This window comes from Amblyomma maculatum, chromosome 1 (assembly GCF_055883805.1).
Source record: "Amblyomma maculatum isolate TAMU_Amacu chromosome 1, ASM5588380v1, whole genome shotgun sequence".
NCBI classification, from domain to species: domain Eukaryota; kingdom Metazoa; phylum Arthropoda; class Arachnida; order Ixodida; family Ixodidae; genus Amblyomma; species Amblyomma maculatum.
The window spans coordinates 254654761-254674431 of record NC_139344.1 but is presented as its reverse complement, the minus strand read 5'-3'; the positions used below and the strand labels follow the sequence as shown (position 1 = coordinate 254674431).

The window sequence follows — 19671 nt, the reverse complement described above, 5'->3', positions numbered from 1 at the left end:
GACCTCTTTCAAGAACAATGCAGCAAACTTCCCGCGTCATCTAAAAAAAAAAAATATTGCGCTCCGCAGGTTGGAATCAGAAAGCGCCTACGCGAGGCCAACAGTGTGATCACTTGGAACGCTGTGTGTACTACAAATAGCAGAACACACAAACAATGTTTCTTCAACAGAGCAGGCAATAGACCGCATGACTGTGATTCCGTTCGCAAGCGTTCACGGCAGAGTCCCAGCAAAAGAAAATCGCCACTATCGTTTCAGTTCCAAAGCGCTGTAATCAGCGGCGCTCCGCCTTTCTCGTAAAGATGACGCCCTGTTTTTCTCGCTGTGGTGAGCCCCCCTTCCAGCGCCTCCTCCTCTGACGGCGCCAGCTTCTCCCAGATGCCCGGGTCTTTATCGTCCGTTGTCCAGCTCATTTCAGCCTGCAGCCGGATAAATCCGGTTCCGAGCGCGAAAATACCAGTAGAAAAAAGCATTGTTTATGTTCCGGCGCACAGTAGACCTCAAAAACCGGCCGAAGCAGCGCCTATAGAACATGCCAGAAAGCGTGGCTCAAGGACTGCTTTCCTGAGACCAAGCACAAGGTGAGTGCCGAGATGATGTAGTTTGATTTGCAGATTTTAATTTGCTGAACCAATACGCTGTGGGCCGTGGGAAAAGACGCAGTGGAGGGCTCCGGATTAATCTGGCCGTTTGGAATATCCTTCAGTGTGCACTGACATCTCATCGAGCCAGTTTTGCTTTCTGGGCATCCAGAGCGTGAACAATTAAAGGCGAGCCAATGTTTTCCGGAGTTTTTTGTTGCACCACTGATGTGATCATGTGCATACTTCCTGCCCACGTATGGGACTCAACTAGGGGCTATAGCCTTCAGATTCAGCAGCTCGAGGTGGCGAGATCGAATGCCGGCAGCGGCTGCGTCCCTTCAATACAAAAATGCCCTTGTGCTGGACGATTTCAGCGCGCGTTGAAGAACACCAGGACCCGCTTGCACGAAACGATCATAAGACTGTCTTAGCTAAGTCCAGACTTGACTGGATAGGCCGCTAGCATGACCGCTTAAGACTGGAGTCAAGGCTGGGCTTCAGTCTTGACTTGAATAAGTCGCTTGTACGATTACGACTCAAGTGCCATCTTAGATAAGAACGCCAGGTACCTAAGTAGAGAAATTAGGGAAATGCAGGGATGCACTGGCCCTGTCCCCGCTGTAAGATGTAAGCTTTCCTCCAATCTTGCGCTGTGTAAAATCCGCGTCATAGCTTTTTGCGCCTTAAGATTGTGCTACGATTGTGGGAAGCCACTCTGGTGAATACGAGCCGAACCGAAGCGTTCGGCGTTCGGAACACGAGCCGTCTTAAAGACACCGTTTTAAGTCTGGACTTCGCTCGGACTTTATCGTGCAAGCCGGCCCAGGTGGACTAAATCAATTTGCAGGGCTACGCTACGGAGCGACTCCTACACCCTGCGTGCAGTTTCGGGACGTTAAACCTAACACGCACATAACCTACGCCGACATCACTTTTTTTTCCCCTTTTGTTTGTGCATTTCTAAAACACTGTAGTAACTTTACTCAAACAGGTTTAATTGCGCAGATTTCTTAGAGAAAAACAGATGCGCACAGCGGAATAAAACCGAGGATTAGGCACTCACTAATTACCTAAATGTACAAACTTCACACACGAGGATAAAACAAAAAAAAAGTACCATGGTAGTTTTGAAAGTTTTCACGCAGAAAAAAAAATTAAAACAGTCAAAATGTGCGCGTCTGCTCCATCTATCCCTCATTAATGAACCGAAGTGCAAGCACTTCAATTGATGAGTGAGGGATAGACGGACGTGAATTCTTGGACGAGCCTATGGTCCACTCCATCTCAGCTCAGTGCAGGCGCTTCATGTATGGCCGTGCGGGTAGTTCTTTCTTTTTTTTTTTTCTGTATCCTTAATTATTAAGTTATACTTGTTTCTCTCCAAGAAGCACATTTTTTTTTCTTACGTTCTTGTCAACACGAAGGTTCACCAATCTTCCTTAAAGTATACTTGGCAGGCCTTTCGAGAAATCAGTTCAGTTCAGTTCAGGCGTTCAGTCGTGTCCGACTCTTCGTGACCCTATGGACCATGTCACGCCACGCTTTCCGGTCTCTCACTGTCTTCTTAACATCACATAGCTTCATCTGCAATGCCTCGAGAATGCCATCTAACCATCGCGTTCGCTGCCTACCCCTTCTCCGGCGACCCTCAACCTTTCCCAACATCAAATCTTTCTCCAGCGACTCCTCTCTTCTCATCAGATGACCAAAGTAGCTGAGCTTTAACTTTAGAATTTGACCCTCCAATGAGCAGTCAGGGTTTATGGTCGACAATATCGACTGATTTGATCTTCTGGCAGTCCAAGGAACTCTTAAGAGTCTTCGCCAGCACCACAATTGAAACGCGTCAATTCTTCGGCGGTCAGCCTTTTTCACAGTCCAACTCTCGCATCCATACATCACAACTGGAAAGACCATAGCACGGGTTATACGGATCTTGGTTGGCAGACTAATGTCTCTGCTCTTTACTAGGCGGTCAAGGCTAACCATTGCTCTCTTTCCCAGAAGCAGGCGTCTCCTAATTTCATGGCTGCAGTCTCCTTCCGAGGTAATCTTGGCGCCCAAGAACAGAAAATCTGTCACAGCTTCCACTTCTTGTCCATTGATGCTCCAGGACTTGATAGGGCAAGACGCCATGATCTTCGTCTTTTTAATGTTCAGTTTAAGCCCAAACTTCTCACTCTCTTCTTGTACGCGCATCAGAAGTCTCTTGAGATCCAATTCACTTTCTGCCATTAAAGTGGTATCATCCGCATATCTAGGTTGTTGATGCGTTTTCCAGCGATTTTCACTCCAGCTGAAGACTCGTCCAGACCGGCCTTCCTCATGATGCACTCTGCATATAGGTTAAATAGGCAGGGCGACAGTATGCAGCCTTGCCTCACCCCTTTCTCAATCGGAAACCAATCAGTAAGACCATGCCCAGTTCTGACTGTGGCCTCTTGCCCTTCATAAAGGTTCCTGAGGAGACAGATGAGGTGAATTGGAACTCCCATCTCTTGGAGAGCTTGCCACAATCTGCTGTGATCTACGCAGTCAAACGCTTTCGCATAATCAATAAAGCAGAAGTAAATGGGTTTCTGGAACTCTCTTGCTTTTTCCATGATCCAGCGAAGGTTGGCAATTTGGTCTCTAGTTCCTCTGCCCTTGCGAAACCCAGCTTGCACGTCCGGAAGCTCCCGATCCACATACTGCTGCAGCCTACCTTGCAGGATTTTTAACATCACCTTGCTAGCATGCGAAATAAGCGCGATCGTGCGGTAGTTGGAACAATCTTTAGAGGATAGGAAAACATTTGTTTCGTCGCACCAAAGCAAGGAACACTGAGTTATGAGAAAAGCCTCTGCGGATGACTTCAGATCAATTGCAGACTGTGTGCGCGCGCGTGTGTGTGTGGGGGGGGGGGAGGGGGTTAAAATAGAAGGCAAGAGTATAAATGCAGGATAAAATTACGTCAACAACCAGAAATATGCAACAATGAATCAATTCAGCGTAGAAAGAAAATAATCATCTGATACGACAGTTGCAACAGCACTGTCAAATCGATTCCATTTCCTCATAGCTCAGGGAAAAAAAATGACAGCTGACAATTTTCTAGAACTTCAAGACATACATCTGGTAGTTAGTGTTCGCGGTGCACTAATTCTCTTCTAAGACGTAATTATTAAAACGTGGACCCTGAGCCTAACCGTTTTAACAGCGTTTCACACGATTGCGATTTAGTTACGAAGTCGCGCCAAACATTATTGTGTTTCTGGAATAAGAATTCCTAGTAGTTTCGCATAAATGCAGAGAAATTCAGAATTCTTTTTTTTTTTTTTCGGAACCGAATCATCTGAATGTTCTAATCTTGGTGAAACGAAGTAGGTTCAAACCGAACGAGGGTGCAAATATGTCACAGCACTTTAGAAGGACGTGAAGGATTTTTTTTTTTTTTCCACTTGCCTTGAGAAATGCTCATGAAGTAGCGCTTTCCTTTTGTCGCATTAGATGACCGGGCAATATTGGCGTTATATATACCGAGACAGAGTACCATTACTAGTGATGAATTAGCGCACAAGTAAAAGATAAGTGGAGGCTGGACGAAATGCGACAGAGCTGCAGAGGGTGGCTTTCAAGGTCTAGATACATACTGAAGGAAAATACAACCAAGCCCACTTGTAACAGCCGCAGTTATAGCGGACATTCACTTAATTACGAGCAAGGTTGGAACTACAATCAATATGCCTATTAGGCCTATGACACAAAATTTCAGGTAAAATGAACACACGTGACCACATCACTATGGGCTATAACGAATAAAGATGCGCCGTTAACTCGCCAGTGCTATCTAAAAAACGCGCGCTTCCCGCCAGTGCGGAGACCGACCAGCATTTGGTTGGTTTGGTTTGTGGGGTTTAACGTCCCAAAGCGACTCAGGCTGAGAGACGTCGTAGTGGAGGACTCCGTAAATTTCGGCCACCTGGGGTTCTTTAACGTGCACTGACATCGCACAGAACACGGGCGCCTTGCTTTTCGCCTCCATCGAAAAGCTGCCGCCGAGGCCGGGATTCGATCCCGCATCCTTGGGAACAGCAGTCGAGCGCCGTAACCACTGCGCCACCCCGGCGTGCGACCAGCATCTACTAGCTCCCGTGATCCCCCTACGAGAGTGTCACTCCTTGCTGCGAACAAAAAAGTGGGCACTGAAGCTGCAAAAGGATTTGTTTCTGAGATAATTGGCGGTTCATGGTACAAGGAAACTATACAACCGAAAAACGCGTGGCCTTTGTTTTCTGGCTGTCGTCTTCTTACATATTGAAACTACAGTGAACAACCGCCCAAACGCGCACCGACAGTCAGCGTGTGCCAGTCTTCCGGCACAAAAAAGCTATAGTACAATAGAAGTAGAAGCGTGGTAAGCTCGAGACCGGGGGCGATAGCATTGAAACTTGAAAGCGAAACTACTGCGCACAGTCGGTGACCAACGATTGGCAGTGAGCTGAGATGTCTTAATACGAGTCACGGGTATTTCTAACCTTCTCGGTAACGTGGCGTGCGCTTCCAGCCAAATTCGATTACCTTCTTCTGCGATGATTGCGCGTGTAGTATAACGCTCAGGCAGCATGCAGAGTCTTCGTTTCCCTTGGCTGGAATAGCCGTGTAGTGCGCACTAATCAATGCAGAGTGAACTCAAGCAGCCGCCGGTGGTTTCCGGGTGCCAGTTTCAATCAGTTTCAATGTTTAAGCAGCTCCTGCATCCACGCAAGAACATAGTAGACGCGGTGAGATGTCGCTTTATTTGGAACTCAATGCGTTGATGGAGCGCAGGGAAGGATGGCTCGTCAAGGAACATACGCTACATTAGGTTCCCTGCTGCATCCTTACAACCACTGCATGTTCACAATTAAGATTAAGTTCTCGAACAAGCACCGGTTGACGCGAAAGCCTCAGTAGGTATTTGTATTATCGTATCCTTAAAACGGCTTTAAGAAGCTTTTCTGCAGGAACGTAGAAGAAGCTTTTCTGCAGGAACGTAGAAAGTGGCTTGAACGCTAGCGGGCTATAGATGGTGATTCGATGGAACACATTTCAGGAACTATGCGGACAATAAAATGTTATGGTGGCTAGATTGACCGGAGGCTAGATTCGTAAAACAATGTGACTTTGCTGCACGTGTATAAATGTCGATTCTCAAGTCAACTCCGTCTTATAATTTAACGGACGAGGAAGAAGCGGGCAATGGCGCGGGTGGGATCGCTAGAGCTAGCCCGCTGGCATTCATTAAAATAGTCTTATCGTCATCGGTAACCTTGCGTCTCTGGCTTGCTGTCGCTAACAATATTTTCCGCATCTGGTATAGAAAATTTTCTCTTCAAGTCCTCGCCTTTCCTGGTGTGTTTTGTCCGTGCCTTTGACCACATTTTCTTCCGTCCACGATGATCGGCATTCACATATACTGTTCATGAACGTTAATGACTTTTAAACAGCCAGCTATTGATCTTCGTGCATTTAAAGTCGCGCTCCCAGCCCGCGGCTACACGGCTCCACGGCCTGGAGTTTGACCTCGCTAAGACGGTCACGGTTGTTCGTAAACAATAAACACTGGGTGCGTCCAGAAGTAAACCAACATCCAGCACACCACCATGACCCGCAGCAGATAAGCGCCTGCAGCGAAGAAGCCAGTGTTTCGTTGCGCGATATCCCATGCGAGGGAGCCCGGACGGCTGCTCGGACATGAACGCTGCCACGCTCTTCTCTCTGCCGCCGCCTTTCTCGGCCTTGCGGTAATCCATACAGCAACACCATCTTGTTTCATTTTCTTCTTTCGTGTCATAATTTTGGCGGCAACAGTATAACACGCTTTGCAGGGTCTGCGCGATGGGGGAAGTTTTCTGCGTGCTCGCGTCGGATTCCCGAAGCATGTTGATTCACATTCTTGTTTAGTTGTGACGGTCAGTCATTAAAAGAGTTGCTTTATTCACTACGCAAAACTGTGGTGAATCTTGCATTTTTCGATTAATTTGAGCGCAGTATTTTATCTTTTTCAGCCTTTCTTGTGATATTACGTAACCTATGTAGTCTGATATATTAGCGAGTTTTGAGTCTGCAGTTTTATCTTCTTTCGGTGCCTTGTGTTTTCTTTTCCTTTTTTTTTTTCTTTCCCCTTGTTTTGTCTGTGCAATATTAGTGCTTTCTTTGCACTGTCATACCGAAGTGCTGCTGCTGCCAATAAACGGGCCTTGGGGCTTGTCACGCTGCTTTTGCTGCTTTTTTTTTTTTTTTTCTCAAACTTGGCCGTTCTGAAATGTACACATTGTAAACGAAAAATAAAGCACATTACCTGACGTGCAGCGTTATGGACAAATTCAGTGCAAGCGGTTTCATTTTGGTCGCGCATTTATCGCGCACCCCGGACGAGACAGCGACGTGGTACGAGCGCAGTGGGCGAGTTGCGCAACCGCCTGTCGCGCCATCTGAGACGGGAACGCGTGCCTACCGCGTGTCGCTGGTAGTGCGACATCCCCTTGCCCGCACGCGGGCGCCTGTGTGACGCCCGCGGCCATCTTTTTAAACAACTCGCACGTAAGACGCTTTTCTGTAACACTATCATAAATAAGCACAGCAGAAGGGGCGCACTGCAATACGTACACATCGATCGAATCACTGGTCTCAATTATCAGTCCTGTCGACATATGAACCGGCACGAAGAGACGGACACGTGCACAAGGACGAAGTCGTGGCGTCCAGTCTCGCTCTCCTTGAGTAGGCCTTTTTTTTTTTTTTTCTAGCATGTACGCGTTTTGATGGTATCATTCGCCAACTAGCCCAGTCTCATTTAGTAATTAATAAACTAAATTAGCATCATATTTAATTATGAGGTTTCGGTTAGCCATCTTGAGCCCCAGGTCTATGTCCGACCCACAAAGCAGTGGAGTCAACTTTATATTTTATCGCATCTCGCGTTTCATAAAGTATAGCCACGTTTGCCACATGTGTACTAATAAAAGCACGTCCATGTCCGCATGAAGGCCTGCCTCTGTTTCCACGTTGACAGCTATCCTTCTGAGCCTTAACGTTTTTCACAGTTTATTATTAAGCCTATATGTAGTAGCCTAGTGGTTCTTTTACTTCAGCATAACGGCTTCTCTGGTAGCGACGCTCTTTGAAGTGTACCAATAATGTCGAGAGTTACTCATCAGCCCCCTTTCAACTCCGTCAGCAGAAATTAACAAAGCTACAAGAACCCAAATAGGTTTCGTTCTAGTAATAATTTTAATTGCCTTCTGTTTGAAACCGTTCATGAAGCCAAAAAAAAAAAAGAGAGAAAAAAGTAGCGCTTTAACGTAGTTAAACCGAGTAGGACGTGCGAAAGCTTTTGCACACAGATGGAAGTTCATGGAGACAACGACGTGCAAGGCACAGCACGAGAGTGTGTTGCGGTTTTACATGCGGGGTTTAACACACCTTGGGGCCAGAGATAACTTGCTGTCGGCAAGTCAGACCTGAAACTTTTTTCAAGGACATACGACGTCGTATAAAGAAACGAAAGTCCCTCAGTTCATACACCACCTAAAAACACCATCTATTTATCGTCTTACTTTGGAATAATTCATTCACTCTGCTCCGAAGTGAGCAATGTTTTACCGAGTCTCTCATAGTCTGAGTCGCTTTGGGACGTTAAACCCCATGAACCAAACCAAAGCAATGTTTTACCTAATTCCAAAGCTTCCTCGTTTTCTTTCCGCTTCATTTCACTGAATCAATGAAAAATAGTTTACTGTGAAGTGGGTAACTTGCTTATACCAACCCCAAAACTCAGAAGTGTCTTCTTTTTTCTTCTGTTTGTCAACTGAAGAAAAATAGCACATTAACGCACGGGACCTTCTTTTCCAAAAATGCCCAGTGTTTGCACTAGTTTTAGTTTTTGGGTGTTTATTTTTAATCCTTATGTTTAACTCATCAACTGCTTTTCTTGTTGGACAACGGTGTGATTGTGTGTTTCCTTGCCTGCTGCAGCGCATTCGCTGTGCAGTGCACTAAATTCGTCTGGCTTTTCTATTCTGTTACCGTTGTCTAGATCCAACTTTTTCCTGTTATCCTTCTATAAGTGGTAGTCGGTTTGTGGCTTTTCACCTCGAACCCTAAATGGCAGCGGTTCGTGACCGAACCTCGGCTGACCCGCGCGGAACTGAAACGTTGGACATTCGTTTTGCCAGCTCTCTGAAAAGGGTGGACGAAAATTTCGAATCGCCAAGCGAAGTATGCGCGAAATAAGCCATTAACTTCCATATCGGGCTGCCGCTGCCCACATGAACTATACGGCACGTCAACATTTTTATTATTGCAACAGGTACTGCGTCAGCCTTCGCATTTGCAGTCTCTGCTTGAAAGGAATGAACAGTTTCTACCTCTATTTAGTGTGAGCTGCAGGACAAAAGTGATTCGATGAGAACTGCAGAGTCAATTTTCGTGGGACGCAGCTGCTCAGAGAAAGAGTGCGTGGTCCGGATGGCCTCTTTCCGGCAGGCCCACACTGGCAGCTTTATCTTCTTTGTGGTATACCTCGATTAGTTATCGTCCTCAAGAACTGCTTGAGATACTTCCGCATTCAAGCAAGTACAAGTCGACCATACAATGTTTTTGAAAAGATAAACGGGCAGCAGTTTATAAAGCAAACAGCCTTTTCGGTACTGTGCAAGGGGATAATCTGCACATCAAGCAGTCGAGTAATTCATCAGAGACCAGGGCTAGACGTGTAGCGAAGAAAAGTCAAGCGCGACATTTTCCGACCGCCGAGTGGCCACTCGGTAGAGACACGTGCATGCGACACGCAGCGAAGAGCTTTCATAAGTACAGTCCTAGGCTGTGCATAAAATGCGTCTTGAAACTGCGTGAAGAACGTTAAGACCATCTGCGTGTACTCTTCAGCTTGCGAAGGCAGGTAAAATATGCGCGTGGCAGCAAAAGCTAGGTTCTGTTCGTCCTGATCTGAGACACACTGAACTAATGTGAACGCCCCCCAAGCCGAGCAGCCGAAGCACTTACAGGCGCGTGAACTCACATTTACGTCGGGCAGTTAGGGCGCCGACTCTTCCATGGAGCGCATAACAGCAGGCATTGCCGATATATGCCGGGATTCCCGTTACCTTAGAGCGAACGTTCATAATTTCGCGAGGACGCCCACAGAATCCCTCGGGGGACCTTCGGAGTACGCTACGAAGTCACGGACGACTTGAATCACTCCAGGGCGTTCTGTTACGTGTCAGAGATCGCGACCGCATCTGGGATTCCCTCATTAGCCACACCACGCTATATGCGTATGTTACCTCCGCGTCTGTATTGTGGCTTAGTTTTCAGATTAGCTTTATTAACGCTCGAGGCCATGAACTGGCCAGCCAGCACACCAGGCGCCTTCGTATACGGCGTAGCCGAGATATAAGCCCATAACTAGTTTTTATCGTATGGGCCGGACGAACTTGTTTGAACTTCAGCCCGCTTTGGCTTTCGCAAGTCATCTCTCGCTTGTGAGCAGCAGCAGCCTCTCCTATGTCCACGGATGCCGCTGGTGGCGGGTCTTGCTCGGTCACATGGCGCCCGTTTCCTCGCCAGCCGTGTCAGAGGCGCGGTGCCCGCGACGGCGTCTCTCGCAAGGGTTGCCGACAGCTCCGCGATCTCGGGCTGCTTATCTGCGACCGAGGAGGAGGAGCGCTCGCACGCGCTTCGGGGGCGCCCTTTAAAACAATCTCCCTTGCCGTCCTTACGGGGTCTAGTTGGAACTGGCGTGCTATCACCGGCCCGCTCTGGTGCGGCCTGCGCCATGTGCTCGCGCCGCGTATATAGCCCGGCTGGCGGATGTCTGCGACACAGACACCATCAGCGACCGACGCTGTGCTCACGCTCGTATGTTTGTCCTGCCCAGCGACCGCCGCTTCTGCAGGTGACACAGGCCGTTGCCGCCGCACTCGAGGTCAGTCGCTGCTGTACACAGCCGGCGCGTAGAATGTTCAACTGACGTGCCAGTTTACGTTTACCTCACGGTACGGAGCTGCCTGGCGCTCTTTTTCACCGCGTGGTCGAGAAGCTGTCAGCTGTGCAATTGCATTTAACTGTTGACGCCTTCTTAGCGCGCAGAGTTCACAACTTTCTTTTGTACTACTCGTACTATTCGTGTGAATTCTTAGGTGAGGGGCTGCTCATTTGCTTATACCAGCCGGATTTTAATCCGTACGACACATTCAGTACGCAACTGCAGCTGAGGCGTTAGTGTTCACAGTGCCGACTGAGTTGAAGACATCCAAATATCACAGTTGGCTAGCGCATACGGCTCATTCCAGCTACTTTCGTTTGCGCATTTTTGTCGTGGTTCTCATATCCGTTATATATAGCTAGGCGATAGTACGAACTAAAGGAAAACGCTAGCACCGCACAGGTAAAATGTTTATCGTTGACTCTTGCTTTGCTCAGTTGCTCGCATTCATGCGCTCACCCTAGGCGACGCCTACGGTCCGAAAATATTATTTACACAAATGTGGAAGAAGAGACACGCTTCTCTTGTCTGACAAATCTCGCGTGCTCTTTGTCCACCTTTGTCTGTTCTACAGAACTGTGCTGCAGAAGTGACGTCTCCAGAGGAAAATGTCCGTCGGTGCACCCAATCTCCGTTTCCCTTTGGAAGTTGCTGTTGAGCTTCTTTTCCTTTCGTTTCTTTTTTAATTCATCGGCATATCCAGGTTAACATGGTCATAGTTCTGTTACCATAGCAGTTACTCCCTATGAACTACGAGTTGATGATTAGTTTGCTCCTGGATGGAAGTACATTGGACCTATTTTTCATGCTTCCGCTAGCCAGTTGATGAGCGTAAGTTAATGATCTCATGAATGGGACCCCGGTGTACAGAAGATGTTAGCACATTCTGACAGTAGCAAGCGTTCTAACACGATGTATGGGGCTACTTCAATGTTCGCAGTTTGCCTTTTCTCTCTCCCAAAAATAAAATTAAAGGGAAAGTACCCTGCTTTTCGTGTAGTTATGCACATAACGAAGTGATTGCTCATTAGCATCCCTCCGAGCGTAGCCGTGCGACTGCAAAGAAAAGCGACTCAACTTTCACATCTACAGGCATGGGCATAAGTAAACGGAGCACGCTATTCCGTTGTAATCGAAATCACACCTCCCCTACCAGAGGTGATGAAATATTATTTTCCCATGGGTGGAAGAAATAGCATCCACTACCAGCCTGCACATGCCATAGTTACCTGTTTTATTTGAGCAACGCGTCATGTTGGGAACCAACAGCCTGTTTCGTTTAGTTTTGTACGCTCCCGTACAGCGCATATACAGCTTTTTTTTGTGCGCGGGATAGCTTCTCTTTGCAACTGTATAGCCGTACTTAGGGGTTGGTAATGAGAAAACGCCCCGTTATTACATATTTATTCCACCTTCGGGGTTCCCACCACACACAGTGAACTAAATTACGTCATTGAGACACTTCGCTTAGAAAATCCGAAATGCTGCGGTGTTGGACGAGCTACACTATCGGCCTGTTTTGGCACATGAAAAGATAAGAATAGTTGCATACTGTTCGGTGGCAAGTGGTGTAGACGTTTAACCTCTGCCAAGATAGGAGCCGCTTTACAATTGGCCAGTCTGAAAGTCAGGGTCATGTGATTGCTTTCCTGTTAAGGTGCCTCTTGTGCGACCGCACACTTCAGTCTCAGCTTGCGAGCGTTGGATAGCGAGGCAGGCTGCCAGCAGCAGCGGCAGTCTGCCCGTGCAAGCTACCGTCGCGCGCGCACAAACCCTTTGAAGCATGAAGCGAAGTTGCGCGCTCGTCGGTGGCCAGCCCACCTCAACCATGCCCGGTCGTCCCTTTCTGCAGATGCCTTTCTTCATGGCGAGCGAAGAGAAGCAGAGCGGTCCCTCAACATGGTCTGTGCTGAGTGCCGGTACCCTGGCCACGCTGGCCGTGCTGGGCACCTACCTGACTGTGGCGGTGCACCCGGCTTTCCTGCCACTGCTCATTTTGCCGCTGTTTGGCCTGTGTCACGTGCTCGTCTACCCCAAGGCGGCCAAGCAGGGCTTCATCGGGCCCCCTGTCATCCGCTACGCAATGCCCGAGGAGTTCCGCTGCACCGTGTTGGTGGCCAAGCCGCAGCCCGACTACCAGAGCATCCCGGTGGAGAAGGTGCAGCCGCCGCCTCCCGCTGCCCCCGTGCGACCCGCGACCCACTGTGCCGCCTACTGCGCCCCCATCGTGCCGGCCTTCCAGGCGCCGCCGCCAGTCATCGCCGTCATGTAACGGCACATATTCCACGAGTATCCGCGCGCTGGTCACGCGGCCCCCCCCCCCCCCCCCCCCCCCCCCCCAACTGCAACCGCCACACGGCTGGAGCAACCTTGTCACGCTCCTCGGACATTGCCTGTGTGGCGGGTGGCGGCAGAGTGTGTCGCCTGAGGTGAACTCTAGCTGCTGTCCAGCATGCTCGCCCTGCTGCAGCATTGCCCACGTCGCTCGGGAAGCGTACCAAGGCATTGCGCGCTACTGTGATCTGTTTCATGCCATCTGCATAACTTACTGTACCTTGTAAATACCTATTTATGATGTAAATAAAGAACCCTGTACCGGTTTCACGCGTTCCGTCGTCTTCGTCGTCACCCGCGTGTTCTCGCGTGATTTTCGAAGCAGGACAATGCTGGGTTCGTCACGCCGAGTGATGCGGTGCTAATCGCGCCACGGTCATCTGAACGGACTTCAAAGCTGCAGCGTGCCCGTTCATGGCCCGAGGAATGGTAAGTTGTGTAACATGACGGTCCTTTCCGCTTCCAAACTATCGCTCCGGGCAAAGCGTTCTCGTTCACAAACTATCGTGAAGCTGCACTTCATGTTTAATGGCTGGTTGGCTGGCTCGGTAAACCCCTATAACCTTTAAATCGCTTAGGACAACGCTCAGCGCTCAAAGATACGAGTCTTTCATAAAACTACGCAAGAGCAGCCTCTCTGCCTTGGCTGTATCCAGGTGCACGTGTTGCAACTCCCTCTCAACCTTTAACTATTTCCTTCAATTGCATGTTGGGGGGAGCTCAAAACATTGCTGGTCCCGACTGGACCAGCACGTCCGCTTACTCGTCGTGGCTTGGCGCTGACTGCTCGTGGGCATGGCCGGGTTTTTTCGCGTGGATGTGAAGTTATTTCATCGTCTAAGTCGTCATCGCCGCTGTCGCGACAAAATTTTGGTCATACCGACTGTAAACTGCTACCACGCCTCGCTTTATAATGGCAAATTCAGTTGTAATCAATGCGCAGACGGGCGCACACTGTGACTTGGGCAGCACGAAGACGAAGAATCAAGTATCAAGCGTGATCAGTGTTGTCAGGTGGTCACGTTGCCTGCTTTCTGCATTACGCGTGCACGACGTAATCGATGCCGGTTTCTTTTTTTTTTTTTTTGATAGGCAGTTACGTAACCCACGCACCGACACATCGGCCATCATCTCGCCATGAGCTTAACGCCCGCCGGCGTTATGCATCCGATGCAGTGTGTAACGCAGGCGTAAAACTTTTTTAGAAACATGGGCCTGTGGCATACCTGAAAGAATGCGATCTCATGGTTATGTGAGCGTTCGCTTCACTACAGCGTGGAAAATTCTTGTTCACATTTTCTGTCTGCGTTGCTAGCACCGGATAACACGTGCATGTGACCATTAACGGCATTTCAATTTTGTTACCGCGCAACCATCTATGTAATAGCGTTCGCATTTTTCTGCAGCAAGGCTCTTGCAGTAACGTCTGGGTGTGTCTGTGAACCACGTCAAAAATCATACGTTTTTGGCATTGTTCCATTCCAGAGCGCATTTTTTAAGCTAACAACAAACTACAGCTTATTTTCCTGTCGCTGGCGGCAATAATTCGAGCGCCCAGGCCGACCTTACAAGCTCGATCTTAGGTGCCATGTTTCCGCTATATACTGATAAGCCCCCCAAAAATAACACTCGATTCAAATACCCCTAAACTGGCGGAAACTGATAAATCCGAAATTTGAGCTGAGGAAGAGATATATAAACGCCAGCTTCACGTGAAGAAACATGTCGCCGATTTTTTTCTTTCTTGAGGAGCAGGAACAGGGTCTTTCCTTTCCACCGAAGCCAAAATCCTTGTCCCATTTTCTCCTTTTAATTAATTGTACAAGCCTTCTACTTCAACAGGGGCTCACAAAGTGTGGCAAGTCTTTTTGCGGTATTTTAATGGCAGCCTTCGATTCGGCATCGCATATGCAGTAAATCACTAGCGAACTAAACCCGTCACGTCCTGGTTTTGTCCCAGCGCACATAGAGACGCTTGACACTATTTGAATGTTGTTTGGACGTAGTCTGTGAAGGTGCCATGCTTCAGGGCTATACGGAAGTTCGTCACTCATGTCTGTTAACAATGCTTGAAGATTTCACGTTGCCTACATGTCTCTCGGAAGACAGTTCAGCAACTTGAGTGATACGCTTTTTTTTTTTTAACCTTTCATTGATGCTTTTCCCCGCAGGAGAGGAATAAAACTGTCCGTAGACACCGCAGGGTAATTTCTTGGCTGCGAATGTCCAGCGAATGTCCAGCGAATTTACAATTTTCATAAAAAACGTAATAATGTCATTGACGCTGTCTGCTCTCGCTTGGGTTAGTGCCGCTCGCAGATGCGTCCCTCCGCACACGGCCTACCGGTGACATACGCACCAAGGGTACCGCTGGTGCGAAGTAGCCATGCCCGCGTTTTTACTGGAGCGTAGCGCATGTTTTTGCGACTTCCCGCCACATTTGCGAGCGCCATCTATGATCACAATTTCACAACTTCCCTTTCTGTTTCAGTGCTTCACGCTCTCCCGAGGACAGACGAGCAGGCGTTGGACGAGCGCACTGGTGCTGCTATGTTCTCCCAATTTCTTCCTCACTCATTTTTGGACGGTCAACACATCCCTCTCTAGGGGCGCCTAATATACAGCTCTCTGTAACAAAGCGTTTCATCGGGAACAGGAGCTCTCCGGCCACTATTGTCGACGCAAGCCAGAAGGTGACGGTCTCTGAAAGGGCGCTCAGGACTGATGCATTCTGTCTTTGTTCGTAGTAAAAATTATTCTTTAGCTTTTCTGTTCACTTCGATATTGCCTGGCAGCAAAAGACGCAGTAACTGCTGAGAAATTCGCATTCAAGAGTATCAGATACAAGATGAAATTAAGGATTCCTTCCTACTCTGGAACAGTTACGCCCATAGCACCACCCGCTAATTATATTAGAAAGAAAAGGCAGGAGGGCACACAACGAGGGTGTCTACAAAAGTACGCTCACCAACTACCAAGAAATCCCACAAGCCTAACGACTAGCCTGCAGCCGGCGCACGGCGGGACGCAAGATGTTGTCCAATGCCCAGAAGTATGCCGCCAACTGCCACCCAACACATGCCCACACCCCATTTTGTGCGCCCACACTCACCCCGATCGCTGCGCCATTGAATGTAAGCATTGCAAAGAATTCGCAAACGTAATCTACATTCTGTGGGAATGTCCTTAAATATCAACCCTACGCTGTTATATTCGCACTACGGAACAGTGGATAGTACTGAAGAGCAGCTCTAGCCCTGCCGTTCAGGCGGTGGTAGTGGCCAGGGCCGCGTATTCCCCCGGGGCTCAGGGGCTACCGGCCGTCTGATTCACCATCTTCCCTGCTTCAATTGCTGAGAATAAAATCTTTATCAATCAGTTAGCAGTTATCCCGCATTTAATCCAAACTTATCACGTCTGTACTGAAAATAACTCCTTGTTACCGTTCCGAAGCAAATGGTCATGTGGCCTAGCCTGATCTGTGACTTGAACTGTGTCGGCACCGTCAACGCAAACTCACTTTTCTCTCGAACTCGGGCCGCTGATCGTGACTTGTATTTTCAGTTTTTGACCTTTTTCTCGTTAACAAATTACTATAGTTCCCTGAAAGTAGCAACTTTATAATGCACCGATCCCTTAATAGACAACTTCAATTTGTTTTCAGTGTAACAGAGGCATACCGCTTTGTTCTGCTCGATTCTTGCAGTTCTAATTTGTTGGAATTAAGCGTCGCAAATCACACAACCACACGTGGTGTACATCACTCTGAGTGATGCGCTCATTTTTATGGCGCACGAGCAACTGAGGCTATCATGCGCCAAGATCAGGGTCAAATCTCTTTTACGGGAGAGAACAAACCGCTTTCAAGGATACTATGACTTCTACTTCGGCCAGTACGCGCTCCTTTCTGGCGCAGTGAGTCTTCCAACAAAATGGTCTACTGTTATTGCAACTATACCTAATATAGCCAAGTACGTCTACAAAGAACATTACGCTGCTTCGAAGTGACCTTGATAACCAATTGAACAAAACGACGTGGCTTTGCAATTCATTATTCTGTCATAAATTGTGAATGCAACTGCTATCAGCATTTTGTATAGCGAGAAAAACGAGGACACTGAATCGTGACCAACTAGCCTAATTTTCACTGAAGTTCGTATACCTACTATGAAAGTCCTTCTGAATGAATTACACCCTTAACTAAATAACCTAAGCGCCACTGACTGCCTTTGAGTACGTTCTTGTGTATGGGCTTGTGCTTGCGTGTGTGTACGTGCTTGCGTGCGTGCGTATACTACATAGACTTGCCGCCGCCAGTAAGTCGGTGTCTTCTCCAGCATTCCAGCGGCGTCCTCCTAACAACTACACCTCGCCTTCGTGCGAGTGACAACCCCTCCCATCATACTCAGGTGTGTGTGTGTGTGTGTGTGTGTGTGTGTGTGTGTGTGTGTGTGTGTGTGTGTGTGTGTGTGTGTGTGTGTGTGTGTGTGTGTGTGTGTGTGTGTGTGTGTGTGTGTGTGTGTGTGTGTGTGTGTGTGTGTGTGTGTGTGTGTGTGTGTGTGTGTGTGTGTGTGTGTGTGTGTGTGTGTGTGTGTGTGTGTGTGTGTGTGTGTGTGTGTGTGTGTGTGTGTGTGTGTGTGTGTGTGTGTGTGTGTGTGTGTGTGTGTGTGTGTGTGTGTGTGTGTGTGTGTGTGTGTGTGTGTGTGTGTGTGTGTGTGTGTGTGTGTGTGTGTGTGTGTGTGTGTGTGTGTGTGTGTGTGTGTGTGTGTGTGTGTGTGTGTGTGTGTGTGTGTGTGTGTGTGTGTGTGTGTGTGTGTGTGTGTGTGTGTGTGTGTGTGTGTGTGTGTGTGTGTGTGTGTGTGTGTGTGTGTGTGTGTGTGTGTGTGTGTGTGTGTGTGTGTGTGTGTGTGTGTGTGTGTGTGTGTGTGTGTGTGTGTGTGTGTGTGTGTGTGTGTGTGTGCGCGCGCGCGTTTGTGCGTGCGCACGCACTACAACACTCGTTTACTCGACCTTATGTGCCACCGCGTGTTCGGCTGCTGTGATGAGCGCATGGCATTGTTTTAAGTCATTTGTGAAATGAGTCGCTAACAACATCGCGCTGAAATGACATGAGCCGGAGCTGAACGTACTCTGCAGGATTGCAGCCTGCAAACTAATGGAAGTGGGACTAGAACCTTCCATGGCCTCTGCCAAAAGGAAAACTGAGACTGAAGGGAGGTATGCAAGAAGCAGACAAAAAACTCCAAGGCAAAACAGCAAAGGAGAAGCTGAAGCCTCTTTTCTGAATGACGGTTCAGCACAGCCACGATGACTTAAGGGATACCGAAGGTTGGGGTAATAGGTTAGCTTCACGTGATAGAAAATTGGTTATTTTTACCGAAAACACTTTTAGAACCCGTAACATCGCGCAAAGGCGCGCTGTTAAAATGCCTGTAGCGATATCACTGTGATTGACGACACTATGAGATCTCTCAAGCAACGCTATTTCACCGCCTCAGTGGGCAACTACCGTCTAAGTACGAAGAGAGCAGAGCGGCGAGCGTAGTCGAGAATGGGAGACATCAGATATTTAAAACACTGCTAAACGGACGACGGAGAGAAAGGCCAGATGCGTGTAGCCGAATCCTTCTGCGAGTAACCGGTGCACGCAGGAGGTTCAAAATAACAAGCCCTGAAAGGCATTTACGTTCCGTTGTGATGGTTAGCTGGCCGGTGAACCAGTTTCTCTGCCACTTCAGAAACCGCTGCTTTGTGCAAGCTGAGGGCGTGATTAAATTGCAGTGCTCATTTCCTATAGCGTGCCAGCTTTAAAAGCTCCGTTCTCTAGAAAGAACGGTATCGGCTGTGTGAGCTAAAACTAACCAGCATGGTTGTGGCAGGTGCACGGTAGTTCGCAAGTGACATGGCCGGGAACTGATTGGTCATCGTGTGGTGCGACGTCACCAGAACACATGACATGGCCGCTTTGGCTGCCAACTCGGGCTCACCTTTGAAATAGGAGTGCGAGATGCTGCCTTCAATGGTGAATCCCGAATTAAACACGCTGACTGTAGGCCACCCAGATATGCGCGTACGGCTTGGTTATAGCGGGGCTTTATGTCGATGTCAGGTGGCATTTCACATAATGTGGCAGCTTACGACTATATGCTAATTAGTACGCTAATTAATCATTTGTTGACCAAGCGAATTACAAGGTTCTCATACGAAAATGAGGACCTGTAAGGCAGCCGAGAGCCATTAACGTTGTCTCGTTATACCCTTAGAGGCGGAGTTTTAGTGTCCCCCAAATTTTTGGTTTGTTTGTTTGCTTAGTAGGCACTCATGCAGACGCACCAGTGCATGCATGTCGTCAACGTGCGAAGCGTCACGCCAGAGCTTGGTCTCCCATAATTTGGAGAAGTGAAAAAAAAAAAAAACATGCTTTCAGATATGCTAAAAATTGTCCGAGAATTACCACACCCATGTAACATTACCTCTTGTCTGGTTTGTTAAAGAAAGTAAAGGTCATCAAGCATGCAGTACAGACGTACCAGTGCGCAAGGCAGGATTTTTCTCGAGAAAAATAGTGTTACCTGGAAACGCGGGACCAAAGGATGTGCTCACTGACGAAGACGACGACCGAGGAACACGGGCACGACAAAGTGTTGAAAAAGAGGACGACGCTCTGACAGAGTGGACACTGCACGGCTACTGAAGTCTCAGCGTCGAGTTCAGCCCATCTCGCGGTGCTGTTGCATTAAGTAC

At 48.4% G+C, this 19671-nt stretch overlaps 2 protein-coding genes across 2 annotated transcripts in view; one reads left to right on the top strand and one right to left on the bottom strand.

Annotated features, from left to right (window-relative positions):
- Window positions 1-19671, bottom strand: part of LOC146206261 (uncharacterized) — a 97763-nt gene that overhangs the window by 28709 nt on the left and 49383 nt on the right. The gene's annotated exons all lie outside the window — the stretch shown is intronic.
- Window positions 12249-13188, top strand: LOC146206262 (uncharacterized). Its single transcript, XM_084590880.1, has one exon. The coding sequence runs from the start codon at window positions 12377-12379 to the stop codon at window positions 12863-12865; it is 489 nt and encodes a 162-aa protein (XP_084447006.1). The 5' UTR covers window positions 12249-12376; the 3' UTR covers window positions 12866-13188.

Coding starts and splice junctions, on each gene's coding strand:
- LOC146206262 (XM_084590880.1), top strand. CDS start 12,377: ATGAAGCGAAGTTGCGCGCTCGTCGGTGGCCAGCCCACCTCAACCATG.